General features: G+C 40.5%; 1 protein-coding gene across 1 annotated transcript; it reads left to right on the top strand.

Moving 5' to 3' along the window:
* The first annotated feature begins 20,936 nt into the window (after positions 1 to 20,936).
* On the top strand, positions 20,937 to 21,671 carry LOC147331271 (uncharacterized). Its single transcript, XM_086294094.1, has 2 exons — positions 20,937 to 21,404; positions 21,483 to 21,671. Exons 1-2 carry the CDS (start codon positions 20,937 to 20,939, stop codon positions 21,669 to 21,671), a joined length of 657 nt encoding a protein of 218 aa, XP_086150220.1.
* The last annotated feature ends 362 nt before the right edge of the window (positions 21,672 to 22,033 follow it).

Here is a 22,033-nt window from a genome sequence, read left to right as displayed (position 1 = left end):
TACTAACCAAATGTTAATCTGTACGTGAAAGAGTGTCATCGACAGAGACACTAGTAACACATGATACTTTAAGAAAAATAAATAAATAAATCAATCACGAATGGCATGAACAACAGAAGTAGGAATATATTACATTTTGATGCATCAATTCAAGGTGCCAAGTCTGTGTCCTCAAAGAAAAAGTAACAAAATAATTTCTTTAGAAAATCAAGACTTAAAAATAATTTAATATAATTGAATTAATTAATTCAAAAGTTTAAAGCTATCAGGATTTTCTGATGCATGTGACTCCTCTTTCTCTGAGTTGGGTGTTCACAGAATTCGATGTGAGATTTTTCTTACACTGTGTGTGAATGTTACAAATTATTTGGACACAGCAATGAATCACAATGACTTCAAATACTGAGGCTGGCAAAAGCTTTGACTTTAATTATCCTTAGAAATGAGCAACATACAAAACATTCAGGTTAATAGCTTTTCCTCTTTAGCTAGTGAGGACTGCCACTTTCATTGCTTAAAATGACAAATATTGCCAGGAGCAGATCAAATCAACTTGTGCTAATTAAAGGTAATTCCATGAGCGGGTTGATAACAGGCAGGTAGTAAACTGGTCTGCTGTGTGGTTAATGTGCTCTCTGCACACACTGTCTGTTCTCTGTCAATGATCCTAGTGATGTAAGAACCTGTAATCAGAATGGTCAGTGGGGGTTTTTCTCCATTTAAAAAAAAAACCCCAATTGCAGCTATATGGCATACCTATAGCTCAACATGAAACATTAATTTTGGAGTGGCACCCTCCCAGCTAATCTTTCATTTATAACTCATGAGTAATTTATGATGATAAACTTTTTATTTTTTATTCAGACTTTTGGTACTTGGCAAACTAAGTAGGTATGTCTACCAACTGTTACTGCAACATGTCAGATATATAACAGATACAGATGTAATATACATTTAGGTAATGAGTGTCAGACTGAACTCTGCATTGGCAAATTAATGAGCTTTGTATGAGATAATATATAAATAAATAATAGGTGGATATCTACTAGGTTTAAAGAACTCTGATTCACTTGAATTCATTTTCACACTACTTAATGATCCTTGTGCTTAAAAAAAATAAGGTCCGGCTCTTCTTCTTAGGAAGCAAATAAAGCGCACATTAGAAAAAACTCTGACTATATTTGCATGTTCTAATTCATGAGTAGGTTTTGTTGGGTTTATGTGAACTACAGCCCCTTGGATTCAGACATGACTACTTCTGACAGCGTTCAGTAAGCGTCAGCCCGTCTCTCTGCTCCTTTCCCAGCAGGGAAGGTTCACAATTATCTTGTTCACACTTCTATGCTTTGCTGGGTTCATTGATGTGTTTGTACTGCTGTGCCATCCTTATTCAGTGAGGGGCTTATTGTAATAAATGTTAAATACTATATAACACAAAATCAACAGGTTACCTTTACCTAATTAAACAGGATTTGTGTCCAAAATTGTAGCGCAAAAGTAAAAAAGTTGCATTCGTGAATAATTCACAGAGGCAATGGTGTCATTCCCACCCTCTGTGCATTCAAAATACTGAGCTGGGGAAATTAATGAAAGCCTCCAGTTAAATGTCCGTATTCTGCTATTCATGGTCATTTAAAGCACTTATCTGCATCTTTTCAACTACCTAATATGTACCTCTGTAATAAAAATGTTGAAAACTGTATCCTGATGAAAACGTTGATGTTTTCATATTTTGAACATATTTGTAACCTTGTAGAAAAGCGATTCTCTATAGGCATCCGAACCAAACTGAAGTTTTTGAAAATGTTGCAGGTCGAAGGACGTTTTAAAGAAATATGCAGTTTTGAAACATAAGAGTAACGAAAGACACTGTTATATGCACGACTCAGATCAGCTTTAAAAGTTTGTAGGGACACAGGGTGAAATGGATTTAACTGTAGTTGTCTGAAATATGGAAGACATTAACTGGAGTAAAGGAGTTGTGAACCGATAAATGGTTGCTTCAATTTGAAGACATTTATATGGAGGCAAAGCCTCAAATGGGGAATAAAATTTGTTTCAGAACTCCCTTTACTTTCATACCTTGTAGTGGAAGAATGGCGTGGCTAATGTTTTGGAGGCCTACAGCAGTAAATTATTTAAGTCCATGGCTCTGGTTTGGTACTTCAGCTATAGACCTTGAAGATTCTATGGTGTCTTTCTTTCCATGTCGTAGAAAAAAACTGAGAAGAAATGTTTTAGGCTTTGAGCTTTGTGTGAGCAGGGAGAATGAATTTGGATAGCTGTCAAGGTTGAGATAGTCACATTGTACTGCAACAGCAAAACAGGATTCGCGAGAAAAGCCGTTGAAAAGCCTTCCCTCTGTCCTGTTAGTGACACAACTGCGCCCACACTGACAGTGACCAGACCTTTACCTGATTATCACTGCAGCTTCAAATAATTACACTTAGTTGACATTCAGTGCTCATTACAGAGACAAATAATGAATAAATATGGCTGTTACCTACAATGAAAAACTCATTAAGAAAAGGAAAATCCATATCGTTGCAACAGGAGAGGGATTTTTGACTTGACAGACTAAGCAGAAGGTAGCTACCCCATAAATGAGAGTTCATCTTTAAGAACATAGTTGAAATAGTTGTTGGAGTTAAATAAGTGCCAAGTGGTACCATTACACAGGTCTCAGTAAGCTTGGTCCTCTGTTGTGGTGCACTCATTTTACTTTGAAAAAAGAGGGGAAAAGTAGCTTAGAGGAATCGTAGAGAAATATTCATTGTATTGAATATCCATCACTCATTGGCTGATAAATTCTAAGTCATTAGCCAACAATTTCACAGTCAGACTGAGCCCACTCTTATCACATCTGGTTTCCAAACACCAAGACAGCAGTGGTGGATGTATGTATGTATGCAGTTGTCTCATTAAGAAAGGAAAAATTAAATGGTCACATTTGGCATGCATGCATGATTTATATCTTGGGCATTTACTTATGAGCTCAACTGAAACAGTTTAATGTCACTTTTTTTTAACCATCTCATCCTTTGTCAAAACCAGTTCTGTCATTATTTGAGTATTTTGGAAGTTGACCAAAGGGCCAGAACATTTATCTTTAAAATGTGAAGAGACTGTACTTTACGTTGGTGTTGTCTTGATCTAGCATAATGTTGTACAACATGGGATACAGAGAATGCATATTTTTTTTTAATGCAAGTCGAGGTTTTTCTAAGAGGAAAATCCAGAGTAGAGGACCCAGATTCCAGCAGATGGCAGTACCTACAGACAGTGAAAAATTTGGATGTAGCTTCCAGGTTGGAAAAATTAAGCATGTGTGGAAGTGACCTAAACCTGTATTCTGCCTGAAATACAACAGACGGCGATAGCTGTGGTTACAAAAAGGAAGGAAAATGTATGAGTTAAAGGGCTCACTCACTCTTTCTGGGTAACACTGAATAAAAAAATTAAAAATGGAGGATTGTCCATTGTTAGCCACTTATACACTGGCTAATATTTGTGATGACAGTAAGATTCGACAGACTTTAACTGACTTGGTTCAAAAACGTTTTACTCTGGAGTTGCAGACTATAATTTAAAGTCATATAAATGAAGAATGAACTCCACTCAAAAGTTTCTTTTCTTTTCTTTTAATTTCATGTAGCTGGCCCTTTTTGTTTTATGTAAATGTTTATAAGTATCATTGCATTTCACTAAATTTCCTGTGCGTGTGTGTGTGTGTGTGTGTGTGTGTGTGTGTGTGTGTGTGTGTGTGTGTGGTTGCGGTTATAGTTATTTCACTGAAAAATAGCTCCTTATGAACCTAGGGTGATGTGGGTCCTTGAATGGGTGACAGAGGTTTTTCCTTTTATTTCTTTTGAATTTGTGGGAGCATGTGTGTAAATAGTTGAATGTGTGTGAAACACTTTACTTATCCCAGAAGATGGAAGATTTTTGTGTTAGAGCAGCCAAAACATGAACTATCTATCTCACTAAGGGATACATGCAGTATAACAAAACCAAATAGCTCAGGAACGTAAAAAGTTATATAAAAGGAGCTCAATAAAATGGAATATCCAAAAAAGTAAAGAGCTCAATAAATAGCAAAAAATAAAGTTACATAAGTAGAGATCATTACACATCTAATGAAACTTTGATTTTGTTCTTCTTCTGTCAAACAGGAGCCTTTGAAAACAATTGTTAAATCATTGCATACATATGATGATGCCTGGAAAAGTTTTTTCCACTTACTGAATGATGAAAGAAACTTTGCACTACAATCAGTCTAAATGATATTGATCGTGATGAGCTGTACATGCCACATGTCTTCTGCAGAAGCAAAGAAGAAATGTCTCAAGAACAACATCAACAGGTTTTGTGGTGTAGCCTACCACAGACTGAAGAACATAACCTTATATACCAACTTGATAGATTACATTTGTTCCCCTCTTTATCAAACCCACACGGTCTGGCTTGGTGTGTGGTATGTATGTATTAGAGAGCTGTCCCTAGCCCATTGTGGAAAGTAGCAATTGACTGTAGGTAGCCTTTTTGCTTGTTAGCATGTATCTAGTGTGTTCATGTTCATGCTGATGGACACACTACATGTGTTCATATGCATGTAATTTCAACACTTTCTGGGTCATGAGCTTCTCCGGGATACAGAGTGCGGTTCATCCCACATAATATATGTCTCTCTCATGGAAGCAATTGAAGGAATGGCAAATACCCACAATGGAGAAATTCATAGCAGTAGGTAGCCTTGTAAACACAGCATGCCTTGCCTTCCTCTGTGATTTAACACAGAAGAATTAATAGGTGGAGTCACAGTGGTGTTGTTTGCAAAAGCGTCCAGTTGGTACTGAAAGAGTTGTGACAGATGGTTGAAGGGCTGCTAGGATTGTTAAAAGGAGTGAAATTCAAAGAAATCACCTGGTAAACAGAAGAAAACCTCGACAGTCTGTGAGAATTTATAAAATTCTCAGGCAGCTTCAAGAGATTATTTCTTAACAGTGAGTTTCTCCTGCTTCTATATGATGAATGAGGAAGTCAGTCAAGCAGCGTTTGTTGTCAATGGAAGGTTAAAAAAAATGTTAACCAAACAAAAAACAAAAACAATTCCAAATTGCAAGTATCGAATGATAAACAATATCACAGTTTTTCCAATTTCTTCTTGATTACACACATCGGAAGTGATATAAAACCGGATTATAGTTGTAATGAGTGCATTTCTTTTTTGCTATTACAATCGCTTGCCTACAGCTATAGACACACACATTAATCCTGGTCTTGGCTGAACTAATCACAGAGTGAGTATTCAGGAAGATTTAGGGGCAGTGGCATCATCAAAGTTGTAGAAATGAATAAAAATGAATAAAAATGACTGAAATGACTTCGTTCTGACCTGGCTGCACTTGGAGTTAATTGTGATGTGCTTAGAAAAAAGGGACAGGTTTGCCTGAGCCCAGAAGGAGCTGTAGATGAGAGTGAAGTGCTTTGTGTACCTCCTAGAAAGTGCTGCAATTTTCTCTCATCTTGATTTTTCACTCAAGAGGGAGGAGCCCTTTTGTATCCTTTGGTGAAGCACCCAAGTGAATTTAAATCTTCACAAGAAGTTTAAATATAAAATTCCTCATTGCTTTGTTGAGTAATTATCTCAGCGCTTTGTGCAGGGAGCCATGTGCTCTGAAAGGATGTGGCTGGTAAAAGCAAGCTACAGAACCAAAATAGTAACAGGGAGTGTTATACACAACATTAAAAGTGTCGACATGATTCTTCCACATGCTCTTTGTCGAAAACAATGTTAAAGGAATGACTGGACCACTGATTTCTGCCATGCCTGTCTTGTATTCCTGACAAGCATAAGCAATGGAAACATGCATTGTAAGTTATGAACAGTGACATGTCTCTAATTGGCTGGCTGCTGCCTGTCCTTATTTACAAGTGTGTTTTTACAAGAAGCTGCTTTCTCAGGCCAAGCACATTAAAAACAATTGGACATGGCTCTCGCCCCCTACCTTGCTCACAACAGTCCAGTCACAACAGTCTATCTATCTATCTATCTATCTATCTATCTATCTATCTATCTATCTATCTATCTATCTATCTATCTATCTATCTATCTATCTATCTATCTATCTATCTATCTATCTATCTATCTATCTATCTATCTATCTATCTATCTATCTATCTATCTATCATCTTAGTCACATTACATTCAGTAATAACACAACAATTCTGCTGACTCAGCACACACCCACCTGGCGTTGTGCTATGGGGAGAAAAAAAAGAAACACCGAGATTAAAAAAAAAAAAAAAGGAAAACCTTGGCCCAGTCCGAGAGGGAAAGTTTTCCATTTTATTTTTCATTTTTATTATCTGTCTGGTGAAAGTGTAAATGCCAGGAGGATTAGAGAAATTACATAGGCTCTCTCCTTTCCTGGCCTGCTGCTTATCCCCCTCTCAGCTCATCTCTCTCTCTCGCTCTCTGTATTTTTCATTCGTCGCTGCCTCACCTTCTCCGTCTTCCTCTCTGTATAATCACCATTTTTTCCCAGTGTGGTGTCCTTTTCTTTCTTCCTCGCCCATCTATATCAATCTCTCCATGTCATAGCTGCTCTGTTGCTTCACCTCCCTCCTGTGTGACATGCCCTTATTTCTGTCTCCCACCCCTTTCTTGCCACCGCTTCTCTTTTTTTTTTTGAGTGCTTTGCTCCCACCGTCCTGCCAACACTCCCCATGTGACTGATGCTGGAGCAGCGTGATGGCGTCTGGTCCACATGGGTCTTGTTCGTTGGCCACTTCTCAGCAAAAAGAAGTGTTTTAAGAAGGGTCCCCTAATCCTTAAGATCTATTACAGATAGCTCGACTGACACAGGCGACAGAGATTAGAGGGGGCAGATACTGACTGTATTGATTGGCCCTCTCATCCTGAGGCCAACCCCAGCAGCTTGCTAGTGTAATAGAATGCTATAATGAAATTCAGCCAGTATTCAGAGCATGTTGGCTTTAAATTGATAAAGACTGGGCTGAACAGGAGTAAACTGGTGACACACTAGAGCTACAAAGGAAAGGCAGCGGACAGAGTGAAGTGAAGGTTAGCAACCGTGCATCACATCTCTAACAGGTGCTGGCACACAGCAAATTTGCTGAGAGAGAAAACCACTCTGTGTTTGGACCTGCAGGGGATTTTTTTTTTTTTAATGTAATGTCATGAACTTGTGTTGTAGTTAGCCGTTTGTTAGGGATTTTCTTTGGCAGTCACATTTAGGCATGGTTTTGGTGCCAAAAAACAAAATCAGCTGGACCACTCACTCCTTAGTCCATTACTGGAGGTTGCAAGGCCAAATTCATTTTGTGCTTAGCTCAATGAGATATGAGCCAGATTTTCTCTGATTTTCTGCACTTTTGGAAGTGCTCATGGCTCATTTAGACTGATGCTTTAAAATTAAGATCAGTGTGAAACACTGAATAAACTGAAATTTAATTTAAAAATGATTGTCCTGCACACTTCCATTAATGCAGAGATAGGTAAGATAACCAAATAAAAGCGCAGTAACAACAACGTGATGCCTTCATTTTTCAATTTATATTCAAGTAAAGTACAGAAATTATATAAAGAGCTCACACTGTGTATGCACTGTATATGTATGTACAGCTGAAAACACTGCATGCTGCAGCTGAAAAAAATGTATTTTTTAATTTCATTTGGACTTAAGTCTAAAAGAACCATATCAAATTATTGTTTTGGTGCCTTTTATGCATACATATACGCTCAGTCAGAAAAGGACACTAATGAGCTTGCCTTATTGGCACCCATGTAAAATGTAAATAAAGATTAAATGAAGATTTTACAGTGAATGCACTGGTGAATAGCTTTTATTGAAATAAATGTGTGTTTGGAATCCTCATCCATTTTACCCATTCATGAAAATCCAAAAACCGACTTGAAATGCATTGCTTTGACTGTGCTGACTGTGTTTTGAAGGACTTTCCTGGCACTGTCAACCAGGCCAGAGGCAACATGACAAGCTACATTTTTCAATAGCTAGTACAGAGAATATCTCCAGCAACAATAGATATACACAGATGGGTAGAGGACAATAGCAAGTCTTAGTAGCTGAAGGCAAACCTGAAACTTGAAATGTGAAACTTTTATATATTTGTTTGGGTTATATACATATATTGGTTGCAAAACAGAACAGCGATGGTGTCACGGTCCTGGGTCTCCTGACCCAGCGTTTTTAGTTCTTTGTGATTTTTGTATTATTGTACTTGTGTGTGATTTATTCTATGGCTTCTAGTTTTGATCCCTTGCCCTTCATGTCTCTCTGTGTCCCCTCTGTTCTGTGTAATTGTGTGTCTTTGCATGTTTGAGTTTCTTGTTTTCTGTCACTCTGCATTGTGCATTATGTTCTCATGGTTGGTTTTTTGTTACTCTCTCTAGTCTAGTCTCTTGTGTTCCCAGCTGAGTATTTCCCTGTGTATTTTGGTTCTTAGACCTCTGCCTTATGGTTTATGTCTCTGTATTTCTTAGTTGCTGTCTCCACTGTGTCAAGTTCGCGTCTCTGTGTGATACTTCCTGTTTTACTTTGATGGTCCGTGTCTCATGTGAATGTGTCCTGCTTTGCTTGTCTCGTCAGTCCTGATTTCTCCCAGCTGTGCCCTCCTTCTGTGTCTCATTCCCCTCGTTACTTCCCAGTGTATTTAAACCCTGTTTCTCTGAGTCAGTGTCGCGTCGTCCCTCATGCTGTGTGTGGATCTCCCTGTGTCTCGCTGTGAGTTCTTAGTTTGTGGCTTCCCAGTTTAGTTTAGTTTGTATGTTTGTTCTACCGGCAAATAAAGCTGTGTTTTGAGTTCATTCCCTCGAGTCTGTGAGTCCTGCATTTTGGGTCCAACTCCCGCCTGCCGCACAGCGATTCATGACAGATGGTCTCCAGCCTCTTGATGAACATAACAGTATATGAGTAATACCTTTTTGGTTAATTTTTTGAGTTATTACAGTTAGATTTGCTTTTCAAATAGAAAACTAGAGCAAAACTGACACACTGCCAGAACAAATATGTACGCATTATTCAGAAGCTCACAAGTTCTATTGTCTTCCTTCTTTTCTTTCTTAAAAAAATTCAGTTTGTCTTTTTTTGCTTTATAGTAGAGGCAGTTATATTTGTGAACACTACTTAGCTCCACTAGTGGAATTCACCTATATTATTATTATTATTATCAAATGGAATAACCTTGATAGCAGTAGATTTATTTCAAGTCATCCATCCATCCATCAGTACACTGAGCGGTTCAGTACACTTTGGACAAGTTGGCAGTTGTTGCAGCGCTAACACAGAATGATTAGAGAGACAACCAGACAGACATGCTTACATTCACACCCTTGGCAAATCACCAGTAACTACAATATAACTATAACTATAATAATAGTTATTCAACATGCTTAAGTTTTCAAATATTCAATAAAAACAAGTGACATTCATTCTTGCTGTGACACTGGCAAAAATCTTTTAACCGTTTGAAATGCTTGCTATATCTGGCACAAGTTAGGCCTGTTTGAGTCTTTTCTTCACACACTTCTCCTCCGCCCCTCGCCTCCACGGTTGGAAGGAGTAACAACCCCCCTGTCCCCTGAGTTTAGCTTGATGCAATGGATTGCCAGCAACATGCTATAGCTACAAGGCCTTTGCTAATCACACTATTGATCCTGTAATTCCACCCATTTGAAACTCTTTAGCTTGGTGGGCGGTATCAATGAATAAAGTCCAAGTCTCCGTTTCTTCCTTTGTTCTCTGAAGCACCTGGTGTCTCTGGGGAGGTGACTGAGACCTGTTTGCCTTCTCTACATCACAGCCTTGCTCTCTCTTTAGTATTCAGCTGCCACAGACTCCACAGGAAAGTCTGTCACGTTGAGAACAAACGCAAATGGAGAATGGCTGATCGACCTCCCTCCCTTTGACTGCGTTTTTGTGGAACCTTGTTGTGTTGCGCTGTGTTGAGTTGTGTTGCCCTATGTTTTTTGTGTGCAAGTAAGGATTGTCACATCAGAGCAAAGAAGTGGGATGCAAGAGAGGAGAAGCCTTAGAATGTGAACTCTTATGGAATATCAATAGGCAGAGTAATGGCCTGGTTTTCGAGATGGCAGAGAAGGCTTTGGTCCATTGCTTGCCATTTCAAATGCTGGGTCTATCTAACAAAGACACAAACACGCATCTTATTGGACCAACTGCTGTCCTGAGATCACAGGAAATCCCCCAAACAGTTAGCCGTCATCTTATTAATTAAATTAGATCCACTGTGACATATCTCCATGACAGTAGTTATGCTTTGCCATCAAATGATAATTTAGCAGTGCTTAACTGTCAAATGAATACATAAATTAAAAATACCAAGCTCAAACATCAGTCAAAAAGCATGGTGAAAAGCATCTAATGGTAGGTTTCATTTTTTTGTCAGCAGTTAGCATCATATAATAGATTCTTGTACTGTAGATCACTGATCAGATGAGCTTGTCGTGCAGCCATGTTTTGTATACCTTTTGATTACATCAGCAGCACTAAAGTGACAGAGGAGAAGTGCAAGGAAATGAATTACACTGAGAAACACCAAATCGCTTATTCTTGTTTACATATTGTCCTTGAGTAGCTGCACATCGGAGGACTGTCATTTTTAAGTCGGAAGGACACGACGAGGATGTGAGAGAGACCATGTAAGAAAGGAATAAAGTCATATGAAAAGAGACATGGAGAACAGATAGAGCTGAGGATTATAGAAATAAGAATAACAGGGAGTTGGGGAAAAAAGGAGAACAGGATTTACATAGAATGTACTTTTGAATGGATTTGCAGGGAAAAAGACTATATCTGATGGATTTGGGAGAGTGTATCAGTGGTTATGGCAATAGGTAGGTGAGCTCTGTGTAATGTTGACGCAGGATAAAAGTATTACATGAAATGAGCTAAAGTACTGTAGGCAGAAAAGTGCAGATGAAGTGGTGTCATTTAGAATGGGATAGAAGAGAATCAGTTGAACCAGAAATATGGTTTCCTCACACACTTCAAAAGTGAGAGCCTAAAAGAGGCAATGGACATATGAAAGCTGAAAGGGGTTTTAAATAAAGCAGCTCAGACAAAATTGACGGACTGAACAACCTGACCAGTGTTTTACTGGATTACTACAATATTTTTCTTTTGACCACAGCTACCTCGCCGAGGTTGTTTACAACCTGTCTGTCATATTTTGTCTCAGGTAAATTCATTGTAACAATATTGCCACATACTGATTAAAATGGCAACATTTAGTGAGTGATGAGAAAGGACCAAGGTCATGAAAGCTTGTACCAGATTTTATGAGTCTTTGCCAAATGAACAGCAACAGCTACTTATGTGTTATGGACAAGATCAGAATTCCTCAGCACCTCAAGTGGACTTTTCATCCGTCCAGCTATTTATACTGTAACTTCTCAAACTCACACGGACCTCTGGATAATTAGGGATTGCAATTATTGAGTCTCTCACTCTGTGGTTCATGTGCTGCTTCCTTTTCATTGCGGTCCAAAGAGATAATACCATTCAACAAACCCTAACTGCTCATCCCTTCATTTGCTCTCATCATTATCGAAAGTAGTGATTGTGCTGCTGTCGCTCCCTGCCTTTCTCGCCCTCAACTCACCCTCTTTCTGTGTTATAAGAGGCGCTCTTTGCACTCAGCCACAGGCCATTAAAGTTGTCCCACAGCAATAAGCCTTTGTCTGTGTGACCAAACAGTTGATGCTTGATAAGCGTAATCCTCGCCTGTGTTTTAGTCCCTTGAATGGTGCTGTGTGGGCTGCAAGGCCCTTCACAAAGCAGCTAGCACTAAATTGCTCACTCTTGCTTGCCTTTTGTCTCTGGATTTGCGAAACACTTTGAGCCGCTTTGCAGTTCCGAGGGCAGTGGCCTCTGTGGGATGGAGTTTACCGTGGACCATTTTTTGTAGCTGAACTGACCACACAGATGAAGTTCCAGTTTATCTGTTCATCACAAACACTGAGTTATGTTTTTTTTTTAGGTTTTTAAAGAAGCTTAGGTGCAGTCCAGTGACTGTAAGCTTTTATCACGGCATGTGTCACAGTAACATCTAAAACGGCAAATAGCTATCGCCCAGCTTTGTAAACTTATCTAAAGCCTGCTAATTTCTGTTTGACAGGATAAAAAATGAACAAATAAATAAATAATTACTGAATCATGGAACAACTTCACAGTCACTCAACATAATCTACATAATTAAAATGAAGTCATTAGATTTATTTCTGTTTGCCTAATCAACACAGGCATAAATGTATGGTCTCCCTCCTGCACTTGATTATAGATTTCTTCTGTAAAATGACAGTGGTTTTTCCACCTTTGTGTTTTAGACAAAGTGATTTTATATCTCTTTAGTTTTTTCAGCTTTCAACTTTAAACATATGTCTTTCTGTCACTACTTCTATTCTCTAGCAAGGGTATGGTCACCCACATCCAACTAGCTTTAGTCACAATCCCATTAATCGCATTAGCACTCAAAGGGGAGCAGCCAAGTTGGATTAATTGGCCTGCACTATGCAAAGCAGGCACATTGTAACAGAAATTCAATACCAAGGAGGGATGATTCGTGATTACAAAAACATTTAACTGCTTGCCTGAGTTTAGCAAGAAATTATCTCATGGCCCTGTATTTTAGTCCTGCAGATACTCTTTTGTGTCAGTATGAATTGACTCTGTCTGCAGTTAGCAATGGCCTAAATGCCAATACCTTGTTTTCTCTCTGTCTAAGATGTCTGAGGATGTCAACATTCTCAGCCATCACTCACTTCTTATTTGTGCAGACTTGAGCCCAGCTAATGCGTCCATATGTCCCCTCTGGGCTCCCATACATCAGCCCTTGATCCACGGGAGAGGTTCAGGAAGGAGGGATCATTTATTATTGAAATGTCTGAAGAGGTGGGGTAAGGTAGGGATTCTCATAAGGCATTTTTATTTTCAATCTGGAGCAAGACATTTGGGCTAATGTGGCTGTCAAAGATCCACCTGACAAAAGACTGATCTGTGAAATTTAAGAACATCATTGTGAACTTTAAAAAGGAACGTTTAATATAATTAGCCAAAAATGTATCTTATATAAATATCTGAGTTTTGAAATTTGAATGTGAATGAATCAGAACTGTGATAAAATATTTACCATCTTTACTTTTGCACGGAGTGATCAATTCTGAAATCGTTTTTAAAGGTGGTAGGTTAGATGGCTATTGCCATCATTTAAGAACAAATATAATTTGAGTTTTTAAAAAGCCAAATAATCTTTCAATACATAATTTTTCTAACTAAATAATATGAATATGACCAAAAGATTTCCCACGTGTGGGACTAATAAAGGTTTAACTTATCTTATCTCTAATGTAGAGTAAATGGTAATTCATTTTTTTGACGAGTGTCTCTCAATTTCCTTTGACTAAAAGGTAAGTTTTAATCAAGCTAACCTTTTCTGAACGTAGCCCATTCAACAAAACTTTTTGCAGAACCAACTTTTTGCAGTCAAGGATTGTGTTTTCCTTCTTTTTAAAATGTTAATGGAAAATAGTTGACGAGATATTACTAGATATTGGATGATAGGTATATACTTCTCTTCAGGACAGAACAGACAACACGCGTATCACACACATAGAAAAAAACAAATACTAGAAATAATGTCTTGATGCCCAAGCACCCAGGTAAGGAAATCCAAAAGAATTGATTCTTCAAAGTCTCGCTCCAGACAGAACAATTCACTTGGATGAGTGATTATATGTTTCTTCCACTGAAAATGCTACGTTTAGAATAAACGACATAGAATAATGTGTGAAAATATAGAGAACTTCTTCAATGTAACCTCTTATTAACAACAATGGATCTTCTTAAAAAATAAAGATGCCGTATGACTTTGTAAGAAGGAATAGTTTAGCTTTGTGTTGCACCTGTGCATGTAGCACAAACATAACACTTTGTCAAATAGAAATGAAATATAATTAATTAGAGTGGGAACTAAATAAAATGTATTTAGGACTTGGATTTCATAACAGTGGGGGGAAAAAAGTCTTAAGAAGTTGATGGAAAGGTTTTTCTACACTTTCGGCCTATACTTTAAGAATGCTATAAGAATGCAATAGTATTTCATCACTGATGTGACAGTTTCACATCACAGCCCAAATGCAGGATACAGGCGGCTGGGAAAAAGTCCAAAATCCAGATATTTATTCCAAAACAGCCAGTGGTCATGCACAGGTAGGCGGGTAGTGTGGCAAACAAAGCAGGTGAGGAGCAGGCAAAAGACAAAGATCATAAAACAACCTAAAAGGTCAAAAACAAGGAGACCAGTTGGAAACACAAGGGAAAACATTAGCTATGGTGAAAGGTTTGAAGAGTAAAAATAAAATGGCAAGTGGGATTTGGACAACTGGTAATGAGTGTAAGATAAAACTGATAAAAACAGATTGTCAAACTAACAGATGTGAACGGTGACCTGGAATCTCTAGTACAGCGGTCCCCAACCTTTTTTGCGCCACGGACCGGTTTATGCCCGACAATAATTTCATGGACCGGCCTTTAAGGTGTCGCGGATAAATACAACAAAATAAAACTAGTACCGGTACCGAAAAAAAGAAAATTTATTCATAACACACATGAAAAGACCCAGGGAAACTGAGTAAACGATAAAAACGATAACAAAATAACGCTGAAAACGGATAAAAACCCTGAAAACTATACATTTCACACCGGTACCGGTCCGTGAGTCGATAATCAGAAAACAATTAGAATTGAACTTCCTTGACATCAACTTGTTAGCTTGCAATACAATTGCTATGCATTTTTCTCTTGTACTTAGAAAGACTAGATGTCATGGTCCCTGTGCCTCACCAGCTGATTCTGTATTAGGCAACATGTTTTCTCTCTCTCTCTCTCTCCTGCCGGGGCGATGCTCATTATGGGCTCCCGCCCCTGGCCCACGCACCTGCTGCCGATCGGGATAATCACAAGGCCGATTTAAGACAGCAGCACTGTGTCACTCGTCGCTGGATCGTTGAGTTATCAGCGTCAGTCGCTCAGTAGATTGTAAATAAGGATCTGTGAGTTCGTTCCGTCTGTTCGCCTCTAACTATAATCTCTGTGTACAGATCTATCCCGGACCTTTCCCTGCCTGCCTGTCATCCCGTGGACGAGTGAGTGGATGGTGTTTCCCCAGTGTGGGGAGTGAAGAGAGAGAGCCTTTGGAGGACGTCAGATTCCCGTCTTTTCCCTCACATACCCCGGAACCCTGGACCCCCCTCCCCTCCCTCCAGCACTTTGTAAATAGCATCACCTGGTGTCGTTGTGTAAATAAAATCTGTAAATCCTGTAAGGAGTCCCGGTCTGCGCCTGAGTCCGTTAACTGAAACCTGACACTAGAATTGAGTACTAGAGTATCTTAGAACTTAGGAAGGAATAGCTTAAAAGAAAAGCAAACAGGGTCTGTTGTGGAAGTTTTCCATTTAAATAAAGCCTGCAGACGAGCGGTAGCTAACATTCTTTAATCAAACACACAAAGAACAGACAACCAAGCTTGTGGAAAGCCTACATGACCGTGGGGCAGACGGTTAGGAGAGTCTCTCTGAGCTTAGCATGGCTCTCAGTTAAATACCTTCTCCAGGAACAAAAGGCAGTACACAGCTGTTTCACACCTTAAGGTTCACACTCCCTTGCTAACTCCCAGAGTCCTCAAAGAAACAAAAGACTTCCTGTGGAGTTGTCTGCTTCCCCCAACTTCCTTACTAGACCCCAACCATTTGTCTTTCTGTATGAGTGTGAGACTTGTTAAAATCCAGTGGCACCAAGGCATCATACAATTAAGTAATGTGATTAATACATAAGTAAAATAAATTCCTATACAATCCCACCCTTTGATTCTTAAATCAAGAATCACATTAATACCAGAATTTGTTTCCTGACATTCTGTATGTCACATCAACATTATTGTACACAGAGTTTCACACTGTGTATCCTCACTTCACTGTTCTCCCACCACCCTTTGTTCATCTTTAATCATCCCCACAATCTAAGCTCTCACATGCAAATGGAAACAACAATGATACAGAGGAAAGGCCTTCTCCAGAGTGTCAAAGTACTTTGCATGGCAAAGTGAAGCAGCATTAGGTGGTCATTCTCAGTCACGGTCCTGGTGTCTGTGCCATCTACAGAGTCATAATTCCAACGCTGATCTCCCCTTGCACTGTCACCTTTGGAGCTTGGCACGCTCTCTCCATCCCTCGATTTCTGTTCCAACGCGGCTGTAGATTAGGAGCAGAGCAAGTCGTACACTCCTGTAGTCTTCCTCAACGTCAACGTAGAAACTCTTTCACTTTATTTTAAGATTTTGTTGTTCAAAATCTCCTCATGACAATCTTTTGAAGGCCCAGTGGTGCAGCCCGCTGTCGTTTGTCAGTTGTCCTGGAGATGGTTCCTGCTTCTCACTGTTCCTCTTGAAGCCTTCTCTCCTGGTCATGGTCTGCCTCTGCGCCTCAGCCAATCCTTCTATATATCTCATGTCACGGTCTCTGCAATTTAAAAATAAAAGCTTCCCCGGAAAACCCTCTTTTGCCCCATGTCAGCTTAGCACAAATAGACATGCGCAATAAAGTTGTGCATTGTCTCTTAAAAATTCCCAGGGCTTCTCCCCTGGAGTAGTTTCACTCCAGGCCCTGTCGTAAGGAAAAAAATTAGCCAGTGGTGTGTCCTGCTGTAAATCATGTGATTAGATCCCACGATTAACCTTCTGCTGTGGAAAAAGTGATGTAGATGTTAGCGCAGCGCATCTGTATGCACACTTTCTCACAGTGACATTTGCATTGTAAACAATACAAGGTCATGAATAACACACCCCTGGTAAATTCACAAAGACACAGAAAGTGGCAATTAAAAGGTTAAGTCAGCACGGCCCAAAAGCCCATGCAACCTGTTGCTGTCACCTTTCTGCTCATGTAAAAAGAAACATACATACATACATACATACATACATACATCCACCCTTTTGTCACTCTGGGTGGAGGTGCCGTCAGTCAAGCTTTGGTCAGCCAGTCAGTCCCCCATTTTTTATTTGCTGACAGTAGAACCTCTCGTGACGCAATAAGTTTCTACTGCCAGCAATGACGCCATTTCAAAAAAGAAATTTTTTTTAGACTGGATTACCTCGCTGAATCCTTTTTGGCAGGGACTTGTTTTCTGATTGTCCCAAATAAGTGGCTTTCTCCTGAGCCCATTTTAATTTTGGAGAAACTCACTTGTGATTGATCAACATGTTGTGTAGCGCTTTCGATTCTGATCTTGCAGGCCTGCTTGAAAAAGAGAAAATTGCCAAACAAAAAATCTCAGTGCACTGTTAAAAATCAAAAAAAATATGAAGGCCTCTTTTTAGGAGTCGTCAAAGCATACTCTGTTAGAATGATAGATCAAAAATTGGCAGGTTCAAAGTGGTACCAAAAGAAAATGCATCAGCCAAGTAAATCTCACAAACATTCATCCACCAGTCACACCTCACACAACAGCAATGGAAAAAACGCATCATCTAATAGAATATTAGATGATGCGTTTTTTCCATGTAACCAGATGTGTGTCATGTTAAGACCTCCCCCACACATCAGAAACAAGAAACTCAATAATCTATTAGTCTCCACTCATCTGACCCTCCTGCAGCATTCTGTTCATCCCTGCAATGATTCAATCATTTTTGCCCAAAATAATACTAGTTCACTAGTCTATGTATCACTTCTTAACCTACTAAGTGAACCGGACAAGATGATGGTAACAGAAATGCATGCTTAAAATACTATTTGGTCTTCATGAGCTTCATTGCATGTGTGTTTGTGTTAGTAGGATTAATGCATTTTTTTGTGTAATTTTTGTGTACCTCTCCTCTTTGCGGTGCTCCAGATGTGACACCGGGGCGGAAAGGCTGAGTTTTATCTTTCTCTTATCTTCTTTCCACAGGTGATTTGTGTTTTTTAAAAGGAAGGAAACCTTCCTCAAAGCGGGCAGAGCAGTGGAGCCGCCGAGGGAAAGCACACGATTAAAAAAACTGTATAATTAAAATATAATTTATTATATTTAAATAGTTAAAAATGCAAAATGAATTAAAACAACCTTGGCCAAGGGGTAACACAATAAAAAGCAATAAAACACAACATTAAAAGTCCAGTGGCATCCGCCACGATATAAAAGTCACAAAGAACTAAAAAAGTCCAGCGAAGTGATGTAAAAGGGAAACCCAGCGGAGTCCTCGCCTTCCTCCCCGCATTCCGCGTCCTGGTACGCTGAAGAAAGGGAGGGAGCGGCAGTCACTATTCTTTTCGGCAATTTTCATTCAATAAAAGGGGATAAGTCGAAGACTTACCCCGGGTGGGCAGAGCTCTCAACTCCGCCCGCCGCTTCTTTAAACCTGCAAGTCGGCACCAGCTGTCTCGCCGCCTCTGCTCTCCCGCAGTGCACAAGCTGGGCTCTCGTTACTACTGCCGTCCGCCTGTTCGCTCCGCGTCCCTAGTCGCTGGTGCTATCCGACCTCCCCTGAACGCCAAGCTCCAACCCTCTTATGTGTCACTCAGCACTCTGTAAATTACACTGCCTTTCCTCTCAGGTGTGTCCAATTAGTAAAAATGGGGAAAGGCGGAGTCTCTCCAGGACAATTTGACAGTATAACCAAAACATGCAATCTAAATAAAACACTGCACAAAAATATAACCAACGCATGCAATATAAAAAATAAATATGTACACTTCACATTAAAATACAGCACAGCAAAACAACGTCCGTCCTTCCCTGGATGACACAGACACTTTTCAATTCTCCACGCAAGGCAGTTGTTTTTTCTTCCCAGTTTCCTAAACCCAAACTTCATTCCCATACTAAAAAAGCCTTCCTCCATGTTCTCCCTTGCTCCTTCCACTGTGGTCTCATCTCATCTCCCCCCCTTGCAGCAGTCCAGTGAGAGTCAGTTGTCTTTCAGCTTTGTCCTGTGTTTTCCACTGTCTCATCTTGCCATTTTGCTCCAAAAGTTGCAAATGTCCAACTCAGGCAGTCTTTTCACAGTCCATTCACATACAGTGAAGTTGCAGCTTGTTGGAAATCCACATCCATCCATCCAGTCATGATGATTTTTCTCCTTGCTGCCGCGGTCTTGCACAGCTGCTGCTGCTGGACCTTTTCTTCACTGCTCAGGATACTGCTGTGAGCTCTTGAGATCCATCTCGTTGTTCTGGAACTGCATTTCTTGTCTTCAGGGAGATTCTTGGAGCTTGTGTTCTCAGGGTGACAAACACATGGAAGTTAAGTTGTAAAACAATTCAGCCAAAACTTGGCTTGAGTGTTTCTAATGATGTTAACCTATAATTTTCTTCTGACTGCTGCACGTGGAAAATTGATCCAGGTCTGCTCTTCACCTGCAAGTGACACACTGAGACATTTTGATCATTCTTCTCACTGCTTAAAACAACACATCTCCTCTCTCTGGTTTTGAATTCCCCTTTTTTAAAAACCCAGAAAGATTGTAGTTGTTCTACATTGAAAAACACCAAACCCTCTTCCTATTTTTTTTTCCTTTTTTTGCGTATTTTCATCAACAAGTCTGCTAAAAAAGAAAATTTTGTGTGTCCACCCTAGGGGAGCTGGTGGCCTGCAGTACCACCCTCTCCCTCTAGTTGGAAACAACTTTTACACACATTTCTACACTCCTCTCTTTTTATTTATTTATTTTTTGTCCTTGTTTTTGTTCCCCATTTTCAACATGTTGAACCCCATTTTTCACTGTTTTTACACACACATCAACTTTTCCCACACAACCATTCTCTGCAATCTTACACACCACACATTTACTCAGTTCTTACCATACAGTCACGCACTGAGTTTCGTCTCTGGCCGCAGCCGCCTCTCGAGCCGCTAATCCAGCTGACTGCCTTACTGGATCTATATCCCATTTTACTACACGAGGCGTGCCCCGTGAGGTCCTTGCCTTCTACAGACCAAGGAACGAACACCGCCACTCTGCGCACTTTTCCCGGCCAGACAAAAACTCTCCATGACTGTATACAAAGTTAGCTACAACTCACCCATCTGTAGGAGTCCCCTCAAAGTTGATGGTCTCGGTGGTGGCTGAAACACACGGCTCCATGACTCCTCCATTTCCTTTGCTTCAACAGCCGGTAGGACAAAGCCTAACCCTAGCATGGCTCTCAGTTAAATACCTTCTCCAGGAACAAAAGGCAGTACACAGCTGTTTCACACCTTAAGGTTCTGTTAGGATGCCTGGGTCATTGACCCAGGGTATTTGAGTTTATTATATTATTTATACTTTTTAGTCTTTGGTTTCTTTGAGTTCTGTCTTATGGTTTATGTCTCTGTCTTCTTTAGTTGCTCTGTCTCCCCTATCACCTGTATCCCCTTGTCTAGTTCGCGTCTCTGTGTATCCTTAGTTCCTATATCCCCGTGTTCAGTCAGTGTTTGTGTCTGCCCTGGTCCCACGTCTCTGTTCCCTCTGTAGTGCCTGCATGTGAGTCTGTGTTATGTGTTTCCTGTTTTACTTTGAAGGTCTCTGTCTTATCTCAGTGTGTTCAGTTTACGCTTCCTTTTGTCTCGTCAGTTCTGATTTGCTCCAGCTGTGTTTCCCTCCTGTTATTCATTCCCTGATTGCTCCTTCTGTGTATTTAAGCCCTGTGTTTCTCTGTGTCCGTGTTGCGATCTACCGTTTATTTGCTGTGTGTTTTTGCCAGTCCACCGGTGTTAGTTTATTTGAGTTTTTTTTTGCAGTTATGTTATGTTTGCGTTCAGCATTAAAGCTGTTTTGGTTTAAGTTTGTCTTTGGAGTCTGCATCTTGGGTCCTATCCCTGTCCGCACACAGCCATCACCTAACAGAAGCTCGCGACCGGAACATGGACCCTGCAGACTCCTTTTCCTCGGGGTTCAACGGCGAGATGAGGCGGATGGTGAGTCTGCTCGACCGCATTGTCCAGTCACGGGATCTACGGACTATGGCAGTTGGGCTGAATGCAGTAGATGCCATCATTCGCCATAACCCTCAGCTGTTCCAGTTTGCTAAGGACACTAAGTTGGACGACACCATTACTGCCTGGAGAGAGCAAGTCAAGGCTGGTGAGCTTGCTCTCTCACTCTCTACATCTTCCCCACCGTTACCCCAGGACAACACACACTCTCCTTCTGTCTCAACATTGCCACGGACTTCCTCTCCCTCCCCACACCAGCTGGGTTCTCGTTCACCTACCTTTTTTCTGGCAGCTATGTGGTCAGAGGATGAGGAGGAGGTCTCTTTTTCTCCACCGGTTCCTGTTTCCTCATCCCGAAGGAAACGGCGTTCTGGCCGCCGCCGCCACAACAGAACTGTTGAGCATTCTGACTCTGGACATTCTGACATCACACCCACTTCATCTGTTCTGCAAACTGGTTCCGGAGGGTCCGAGGGGCTCGTTCAGCCACCTGTCTCCGCTGGAGGGTCCGAGGCACCGCTTCAGCCGTCTCTTCCTGCTGGAGGGTCCGAGGGGCCCGTTCAGCCTCCCGTCTCCGCTGGAGGGTCCGAGGGGCCCGTTCAGCCACCCGTCTCCGCTGGAGGGTCCGGGAGGACCCAGCCAGCACGTCCCAGTGTCTGCTGATGGTTCTGGCGAGTCCGCACACAGCCATCACCTAACAGGTTCACACTCCCTTGCTACCTCCCAGAGTCCTCAAAGAGACAAAAGACTTCCTGTGGAGTTGTCTGCTTCCCCCAACTTCCTTACTAGACCCCAACCATTTGTCTTAATGTATGAGTGTGAGACTTGTTAAAATCCAGTGGCACCAAGGCATTATACAATAAAATAATGTGATTAAAAGAAATTCCTATACAGGTCACTCGTTTTTGACTTGTTTTATGGAAATTTATTGGGCTTCTGGGACATTTTAAGGGTTCTGGATGCCCAGATATCTGTATTATTATTCAGTGTCAGACAAAGTTGCACCACTTTGATTGAAGTTTGTT

Source organism: Aulonocara sp. 'chitande type north' Nkhata Bay, linkage group LG5 (genome assembly GCF_057382095.1).
Source record: "Aulonocara sp. 'chitande type north' Nkhata Bay isolate Kocher_YH1m ecotype deep benthic linkage group LG5, A_spYH_male_GT1.1, whole genome shotgun sequence".
Taxonomy (NCBI): Eukaryota; Metazoa; Chordata; class Actinopteri; order Cichliformes; family Cichlidae; genus Aulonocara; species Aulonocara sp. 'chitande type north' Nkhata Bay.
The sequence above is the reverse complement of the archived record's forward strand: the minus strand, read 5'-3'. Positions and strand labels throughout refer to the sequence as shown.